Here is a 10,057-nt window from a genome sequence, read left to right on the forward strand (position 1 = left end):
GGGAGACGTACAGTAGAGACTGACTAAAGACATTATGGAAAACACTGCAGGGAAATTCTTTGATTTTTATATGCGATTTTAAGAGAGTGCAATGATTCTTTACATACTATTCTTTATTGTCCAAAAAGGAGATATCGGAGGTTACTTATAGGCTCATGAGAGAGATTTGATATCCAAAACACACTATGTGTCTGTGAGTAAGATCGACTACCTGATATAGCATCGTTTGGCGTATGGGTATTAAACATACTCAAGAAAACTTTTCCCTAAAAACACAATTATTCACTATACTAATGATGTACATTTCATATTCACTTGGTGTAAATTAGATATAGGTTCTGTATTGGACCACTAACACTGATAAGAGTGGATGTGGTTACAGTGAAGGTGAGAATGATAAGTATATTTTTCATTTTTTCCCTCTTTTTTTTTTTTTAAAGGTGTGATCAGTAATGTCCTTTGGAACTACGAACAATGTATTAAGTCTAGCAATGAAAACATAATTTTGCCTCTTGATAGGTCCCTGGTAAGGCCTCGTCTGGAGTATTCAGTGCAGTGCTAGGCCCCAGTCCTTAAAAAGAATAAACCGGTGAGTGCAGATATGTGCAACTAAACCAGTAATAGGAATAGAAATCTTAAACTATGATATACTGTCAAGGTTGGGTTTGTTTTATCTGTAGAGAAAGATTATTCTTTACAATTACACTAGAGGATATTATAGACATAGTAGGTGGGTCATTTTTCACCATAGAAAAGACCAATGCACAAAAGGGCCACCTCTTTAGGAACTGAATTGTCATTTCAAGGTAATCTCAAATCCTGGGCAGGTGCTTCTCTTAACAGAAAACAATGTATTGTCCTGGGAACTCCAGTGTCAAAAATGCTAATTTGTATTGTAATCAAAACCGACTACGATGCGGTTGAACATTTACCTTTAGAAATTACTGAACATGCATTTACCATTAGAAAGTCTCCTAATGAACTATGTTGAACTTTCCTTTTAACAGCCCATGTGTTTCTCTTATCCAAATGCATCTCTGTATATGATGTATCTTCCATATATCAGACATTTACACCCTTTAGTTTGAGCCTGTTACTCCATTCTCTCACTCTTTACTCAATAGAGAGCTGTACCAGTCACAAGATGCACACAATAAAAGGCACACTACCCCATTACAAAAGTGTGTCTGAAAATCCTATTGTAAACCAAACCACATGCATTTAAAGCCAAATACGGGCAACATCAGCTCACACACCGTTACCGACAGAAGATACCTGGTATAGTATAAGCTATACAACTCAATTTGACGCTGCCCACTGCCTGACATCTTAGCTTTTGTTAGGGAATATTGACTTTTTCAATTAGGCCTGTTTAGATCTACCGCTAGTATCACAGCTTATGGTTTGCAGTAGGAAGTAGTTTGAAACAATGTTTCAATGTTAAATTAACAATGTTAATTTGCAGCCATGTACGAGAATTTTTTCCCAACCTCCATGTAGTTTAGTAGTATTCTGTGGCGGATTGTCTGCAAGAACAATCCGCCACATGTAGTGCGCAAGTGTTTTACATACAGCAATCAATTCTTTTGGATCTAACACCATTTTCAGCATTGGAGCACAGTTAAGTGCAACAGCTAATTGATTCCATTACAGGGTTGCTTTTGGGAGGGACAAAACCACTTGCATGTCTTTAAATAATATATGCATTTAGCATGCTTTTCTAAAGACCTGTGTGTAAGAGCACATACTGCTAAACAGCATGGAGGCAAAATTTAAACTTATTGCAATGTTATATGACATGAATTTTTCTTAAAGGGAAGTTCACAATGCTGTGCAAATTGGTGTTCTAGATATTCTGATATTCTCACATTCCATCTAACAAAATTAGATTGTCCTATGTAGGCAAGGCTTATTCTTGACTTTGTTTACTTAAAAGGGCCATGGAGATTCGTTAATTTCATATTTTGAAGTAGGCAAGAGAACTGAAGAGAGACTGTAAGAGCCTTTATTTAATTATCTTGGGACAATAAAAGGTTTAGTCAAAGAGGCCAAATCCCATATCATCATCCGATTCTTCAGACTCTTCTTGCTTTTCATCCTTTGCGGCCTCAGCAGCAGGAGCAGCAGCCGCCTGAGCAGCAGGAGCAGCAACAACAAAGGCTGATGGATCTGCCAGGAATGCCTTGACCTACAAAGAGAATGCAAAAGGATCATGTGTTGAAGACCTGCAGCTCATTATAACTGATCACCTTGTTTCCAAATCATTTTAGCTTTTTATGAGATTGATTAAAAAATGATCGCATTTTAGACATCAATTTTGTTATTTGTACAAACAACAACAACTTAAGTATTGTTAAGGCGTGACAAACCCCTCATTTTAAAACAAGCCTGCAAACATATTAAGTTATTGTAGGTCAATAAAACAGACCCCTGTTTTATATGTAACTACATTAGACAGAATATGGATTGCAGTTATTACCAAATTTTTGTATCCAAGGCTGGAACAAAACCTAGGACTAGTACTATTTATCCATCCAGCAAGTGGAATATTTCAGTTTATTTTTAACACAAACGGCCTAGTATAGTTTAGCAAAGAAGTTGTCTTCTCTACAATACTCCAGTATTACAGCCAAAGTATTAAAGCCAAACCCCCAACTTCCTATAGAACTGAAAATATATAAAGTAACACTTTACAGAAAATTTTTAAAAAATATGGTAAGTCAAATTTACACATTATACAATAGACCCTCATTTGATTCATTTTATGGGTCTGGATTAAGATATTTTATTGTATAAAGGTATAGGATCCGTTATACAAAAAGCTCAGAATTAAAGAAAGGCCATCTCCCATAGACTCCATTTAATGATTTCCTTTTTTCTCTGTAATATTAAAACAGTAGCTTGATCCAAACTAAGATAAAATTAATCCTTATTGGAGCAAAATTAGCCTGTTGGGTTTATTAATTACACGATATTCTAGTAGACAAGGTATGAAGCTCCAAATTATAGAAAGATCAGTAAACCTGGTTAACAGGTCCCATACATGTACAAGGTTTTCAATTATTGTAGGCTGGAAGCCATTATTTAATGTTGTATTCTTATAGTATTTGTGGATAAACCTAGAAATTCAAGCAACAACTTCAGATCTGTGCATTTTATGGGGGGCATAATGTGTTAGTCAAAACCTAATGTTCTAATCTGCTCTCACCTTATCGGCCAGGGGGAAGCTGTAGTCTGTTTCCACTGCAATGGCAAGGACACGCTTGTATCCATTGATGACTGAGTGAGGCACGGAGGCTACTGTGGGATAACCAATTTGAAGGCAGACACTGGCAACATTACGAACACCCTAGGAAAATAATTTAAAAAATAAATAAATAAAAAATTATGTTGGAAATGTCAGTTCGATATCCGTTCTAAATCTGCAACTACAAAGTCCTTACCTCCAGGAAGCGAACATGCAAAGCCTCCTCAGTGATATCCAGCACCTCAGGACTATAGATGCTACCATTGTCATACACTTGTTGAATGATTAATCCATAAGAAAATGGGGAAATATTCAACATGTTCAAAAGAGTGGCTTCGCTGGCACCCACTTTATCTCCAGTCTTTATTAGTTGCACATCGCTCTAAAAAAAGAGATTGGTTTGACAAGACTAAGTAATGTTAAGGTCACTTCATTTTTACCACCACCAAAAAGTTTCTAACAACCATTAAGAAGCTTCTATTAAGGGTAGAACTACACGGGCATTGACATCCGATAGCTTCCATTCTGACACGAGGAAGCGTAGGAGTCACATCGGACGCACGTGTAGTTATACCCCAACAGACCACACCAGCTTTACTATTAAAAGATTGGCAAAGTGTCACTAACCAAGATTTCAATGGTTCCTCTGGAGATTTTTGTGGTGATTCCCAAAGCCTGGAAGAAGGAGGTCTTTTCAGGCCCCAGTCCAGTATTCTGAGCAGGCACAGTGACTTCACAAGGTGCTATCGCTCCTGCACGGGCAGAGGCAGGCACCTATGGGGGAAGGTGAAGGTGTTACAACTTGGATTTGCAATAATGCACTCAGAAAATAGTTTAGATCATTAGTTTCCCCTCACCTTATTTGCCAACAACATGTCTCTGACCTCAGTGAGATCTTCCTTTGTGAAAACAAAGCCCACATTACCTTTGATGTGAGAAAGGAGTCTGTAAAGACAAACAAACATTAGGTCTTGCAATATAACCTCTCTCAGAGGTATCACAAAATACTATGTCACTCACTTCTCCAGAGCTGGGTTGTTCTCCAGATGACCACGGATAGCCTTGCGCATCATTGTGTTCTTTCCCATGAGCACCACAGCTTTTCCACGCAGGGACATACGGATCTGCTGCATTTGTTTTGAACCAACATTGTCCGCCCCCACAATGAAGCATTTAGGATAATCATCAAGCAATTGCTAAAACAAAAAACAGTCAACACAGATAATTATAATGTGGAAAAAGAGTTCAGAATGTTCCTTTTGTTTATACTGGGACTTCAGTAAATTAAAGGACAAGGAAATCAAACAACTAAATCACTAAGCTTGAATTACAGGCCCTTTCCCATCTTTTTTAGGGGACACCTACTCAAGGTTTGTGACAAGCTAGAGGAATGCATATTATGCACAGGAAGGATCATATCCAGAGTCTGTGCTCTATTCTAAGAGCATAAAGAGGTACAATTATAGGAGCTAGCATAAAAGCCTCCCCTTAATAAAGGAGCCTGTCATTTGGTTTTCTTAGTCTCCCAACATGGCTTAGCCAAACATATGGAAACAATGACTTTTTTGCAATTGTTACAGTATGTTTATACAATTTTATCAAAAGGCCAAGTAAACTAGCCTAGCAGAATGCTTACTTGGAATTAAATATAACCTTTATAAAAAAAAAAAAAAAAAAAGCCACATGTAATCATTATCTTTAGCAGCTTCCAAGGTTTTAAAAAGATATCAAGTACAGAACTGTGATCAGAGAATATTCTCACCAATACATTTTATAATTCCTGTTCTTAAAAGGAGAAGAAAAGTTAAAACTTCAGGGAGTAAACCCACAGAGTAAAATCAGACCTTTTACACCAGGCTGGCTGTATTCTAGAAAAACTAACTGATGTATTTTCTGCAGCTCAGAGCGCTACCATATTTTCCTGCTGCCAGCCAGTATTGCTTGTGCCACTTCAAACTGACACATGCATACAGAACTTCTTCCTTGCTTTTTGAGTGGGTAATAAAGTTTTAAAAAGGTACACCTGGCCAGTTGCCTTTTAAAAGGTAATCTGGTCAGGGGTAAGAGGTAATAGATTTTAGTCACTGGGGGTGACCTTTAATTTGGCACATACCCAGAGATTTTTTTTTTTATGTTTTTCTCTTAATTATCTTTTTTTATTTTCTTTTGTGGTCCAATGTCAAAACTCTCAAGTCTTGGGTGCTTTTACAAAAATACACATGAACATTTTTAATACATTTTCAAGTTGGTTAAATGTTATTTCATTTTAGTGCCCCATTAAGGAACCACTGTGCATGCATAAACTTACAATGATCTTCAGGAAATAGTTGGATTTCCAGGTAGACCTGTCTTCCCTGGGCATCTTGTCAGTGCTTCCAAGGATTGCCACAGAAGGGTTTAAAGACCAGATATTCCCTGCAAAGAGATTTTAGGAATTAGAGCACTGAACATACCTGCATAGATTTCGCTTTTATTCTTCTACCCTTTCACCCCAGTGAACGAGAGTGACCCAATGCAATAAACATATAACCCTGCTCATCAACAAGTGTTTGAGTGGACAGCGACTGATTAGGAATGGCACAAACAGAATTTTCATAGAAATATTACCATTGAACAAACATTGGTTGAGGAAAAATTACCTGCTGCATCAGTATTAAAAATGGCGTGGCTATGTAATGTCTATTTCAATTCTTAAACAAGGTTTACAAATAGAGCTGGGACACTGACTAACATTCCATCATAACACAATGTTACACAGTAATGTGCTGGTCACAAATAAGCAGCATTTCATTATCTCCAGTCCAAAACATTTTTTGGTTAAAAGGGAAGTCACTATAAAATTTAACTTTTTTTGCCTATTTTGCCCCAGATTTGCAAAAGGAGCAAAATAGGAAGTCTACTCATCATTTATTTAAAGGGCGATTTCTATGTGGTTCTGTAAGGATAAAGAACCAAACTACAAACAGAATGAGCTATACTTGGCCACTGCTTTCCTAAATCTTGTCCAACCTGTATGCGTTTAACTCCCTACATATCATGCCAGTCTTTGCTTATCAGCATGTTGGGATCTGAATCAAATAAATGCTGATGATCAACAGGCTGGTCTCACCGCGTAAGTGCTTTAAGTCGACACTAAATACTCCATAATAATATTCGCCTGTAGGATTATGCTCATTCCTGTCTGAACGTTCCTTAGTTCTATTTATCTGTTGTATACTTAAAGAGGAACTATCACAAAAATGAAAATTTAATATAAACTTATTCATACTGAAAAAAAAGCAATTTTCTAAATACAGTCAATTAAATATTCTGCATCGTTGCTGAAATAATCAAGTTTATCTTCACTATTCCTCTACCAGCATCTGTTTCTCTTCATTCTGTCTTTGTGCAGCAGTTGGGTGTCAGATATTCATTGACAGTTGGATCCAATATATCTTACAGGGGGCTTTCCTAGCAGATTAATTAGATCTCACTCAAATAACTTGATTCCAGTACAAACAAAATCACTGCCTTTTGCACAAATTCTGCATGTAGAAAGACATGATGTCTGGTGAATTTAATAGAGTGATCTTCTAGGCAAAAGGAATCCCCCTATAAGATATATTGGATCTAAATGTCAATGAATATCTAAAACCCAACAGCCGCATGAAGAGAGAATGAAGAGAAACAGATGCTGAGAGGAATAGTGAATATAAACGTGATTTTTTCATAAATGACGCAGAATATTTAATTGACTGTATTTCGAAAGTTTCTTATTTCAGTATGATGAAGCTTATATTAAAATTCAATTTAATCAAAACAGGTTTCCCAACTCAAATCACTAAATTAACGATCACCCCTAAATCGGCCCTAATACCCCGTTGCTGTCGCGTAATCGCGCTAGACAATGTCGCAATGTTTTACGGTGAACGTAGCTGTTTAACCTATGAATCCAACTAGATATTAAACTACAGACCCAGCAATGAGACGTCATCCACCCTACAATTGGCCAAAATAATGAATTACGACTGCGATGTTAAGACATGATTTAAGAAAAGCCGCTAGGGACCGCAGTGTAACAAATCCGAGAGCGGCACGTGGAGCGCACGATGTCATACTATAAGAACGACAATCGCATCACTAGAAACCGTAAAACACTGCCACTAAGTGAGTGGGTGTTGAAGGTCGCCTGCCTCTAATATCGATAATCTCGGCGAGACGCTGCTACACGTTTCCTATTAGTGTAGGCGCAACTCAAGGCCTATCACCGTACCTCACACCAGGCCTCCGGGAAGTAGAAAAGGCCGAGCCCGTTCGACATAGTTTTTATATTTCAGTACATCAGCCAATCACGCTGCAATATGACAGCGAATCTGAATGCGATTGGTTTGTGCCCCTAGCACGCTAACATATTATTGGCTAAAATAAACGTCACACACACAGGCGTGTTAAAGTTACAGGAACCTACCACATTTCTGTTGTTCGCCACAATTTCTTGGCAGCGCTCCTAGTGGAGCTACGCTTATTAGCACCGCCAAACTAACTAGCCGAAAGCATTAGAATGAACCCTGGCAGGCAATGGAATGTTTTTGGGTCGTTTTGAATAGTTGTGCATAACAAGTAGAATGTCTGTGCGGAGGCGTGAAATATGCGCGTAAACTTGTCTGGGTTGTGGGCGCCCCATCTAAACGAACTCAAAGACGCGCTGGATACACCAGAAAGGAGTGCTGGCAATATGACCATCATTATACAGGAGCTGGGTTCGAAAATAAGGGAAGAAGTGAGCAAGGGGAGAGAGCACGAGCGACCAGGCTTTGTTCTATCTACAGGGCTGCTATAATCAGTAATTCTGGGGCCCCATAATACCCAGCAGTCGTGCCTCTCCCAGGGATCCCTAATTATTAGTCAGTTGGTTCCCATGGGCAGTAGGTCCTGCAAACTACTAGAATGAGTCCACAATGATGTATGTTTGGTCACTAGGGTTGCCACCTTTTCTGGAAAAAAAATACCGGCCTTCCTATATATTTATCTTTTTTCCCTATTAATAAAATTGGGATCAGTCATCACTTTTACCAGCCAGGTGGCAACCCTATTGGTCACCCCTCTGACTCCCCCATCACACCCTGACCCTGCCCCCTTTACAACATGAAAAACACACCTTGAGTAATTTATAAACACTGGGAAAATTTGCACCTGGGCAATAAGGTTGCCACCTGGCCAGTAAAAATGATGCTTGATGCCAATGTTATTAATAGGAAAAAACAGTAAGAATATAGGAAGGCCGGTATTTTTTTCCAGAAAAAGTTGCAACCCTACTGGGCAGTTACCCATAGCAGCCAATCAGATCATTACTTTCATTGTTCTACTTGCAGCTAGCTGAAAAAAGGTTAATCAAAGACTGGTTGCTGTGGGTTGCTGCCAGGTGCAAATTTGCCCAGTGTTTATAAATGCAAGGCAACTTTGAAAGCATAAATTATTTCTTTGATTAGGCTTTGTGGTGCAGTAAGTTCATGTTCATATTTAGTATACAAAATACAGCATTTCTAGCCTTTTTCTATTTTAGACTTTACATGCCCTTTAAGAAGCTTTTTAAATTGAAATAGATAAATGATCACAATGTGTGGCCATAAGTAGACAGAAATAGAAAGGAGATATTGTAACATACGTAACAATAATGAGAATGAGACATTGATTGTAACAAAGTTTAATTGCTTTATTGTGTATCTGTCGCTTCTGGAAATTATATACTTTGTATAAATTTGCAGGGTATCATGGAAGAAATCTCTACAGATGGACACTTTTCTATGAACAGTCACTCACTTCACTCGCTAGTGGCACCTTGTGGTGAGAATGCGAATTATTGAACAAAGTTAAGAGAATGTTTGCACTGAATATTGGTTTAATGAGATTTTGTCCAACATGTATGATCTCACGGGTGGCGCCATTTTGCCTAATGGGATGGGCTATGTGTATAAATATGCACTCACAATGCTTGTATTTTATCCTTGATAAAGGCCCAAACACCGGCCAAAACGTTGGATGCACAAGTTTAACCCTTTAAGTGCCACAGAACGTAGAATCTACGTTCTGTGGAAAAGTAACTTGAAATGCCACAGAACGTAGATTCTACGTTCTGCAGCACTTCCGGGTTGTGGAGCGGAGGAGCGGCTGTTAGAGCCGCTCGCTCCGTTCCGCTTCGATCCCCTGCCCCTAGGCAACGAGCAGAGCAGGGGATCGAGTGGCCCCTGGGGCGCGATCGCCCAGGGGCCCAAAAGCAGCAGCAGGCACGTGTTACTTACGTGTCCTGCTGCTGCAGCCTGCACTGCGCCGTTGATCTCCGCCCCCACAGCACAGGAACACGAGGATCGTCGCAGATGTCTTCCTGGGACCCCTCCACATCGTGTGCAACAGTCTTCAGCGACTTTTTCAGGTTAGTGCAACAATTACAAACACAAACACACCAACACACACACCAACACACACTTATTACAGTAATACACACTTAGATTCACACTTACACACACTTACACATACATTTTTGGGGATTGGGGGGGTCACTTACACTCACTGCACTTACACACATGTGCACACGCACACACGCGCACATAACATGTAATTTACCATTTGTATACACGCACACGCACATACATGGCATTGTGGCTTTTTTTTTTTTTTTCTTATCGCATCGTCTCTTTTTTTGGCTGAAAAAAATGTTTTATTGCCATTACGAATAGCGTATTCGCTAACCGTACTGTGCAATATCTTTTGTATGTTATTTCGGTGATTATATTGCAATTTTGGGTATTTTGGTGCATTTTTAGCCATTTTATT

At 38.8% G+C, this 10,057-nt stretch overlaps 1 protein-coding gene across 1 annotated transcript; it reads right to left on the reverse strand.

The window, feature by feature from the left end:
- Nucleotides 1-1,991: 1,991 nt before the first annotated feature.
- On the reverse strand, nucleotides 1,992-7,631 carry rplp0.L (ribosomal protein, large, P0 L homeolog). The gene is made up of 8 exons (XM_018261526.2): nucleotides 7,500-7,631; nucleotides 5,556-5,662; nucleotides 4,268-4,443; nucleotides 4,105-4,192; nucleotides 3,875-4,021; nucleotides 3,444-3,629; nucleotides 3,209-3,349; nucleotides 1,992-2,188 (listed from the first exon to the last, which is right to left on the reverse strand). Exons 2-8 carry the CDS (start codon nucleotides 5,607-5,609, stop codon nucleotides 2,036-2,038), a joined length of 945 nt encoding a protein of 314 aa, XP_018117015.1. The 5' UTR covers nucleotides 5,610-5,662; nucleotides 7,500-7,631; the 3' UTR covers nucleotides 1,992-2,035.
- Nucleotides 7,632-10,057: the final 2,426 nt, after the last annotated feature.

This window comes from Xenopus laevis, chromosome 1L (assembly GCF_017654675.1).
Source record: "Xenopus laevis strain J_2021 chromosome 1L, Xenopus_laevis_v10.1, whole genome shotgun sequence".
In the NCBI taxonomy this organism is placed as follows: domain Eukaryota; kingdom Metazoa; phylum Chordata; class Amphibia; order Anura; family Pipidae; genus Xenopus; species Xenopus laevis.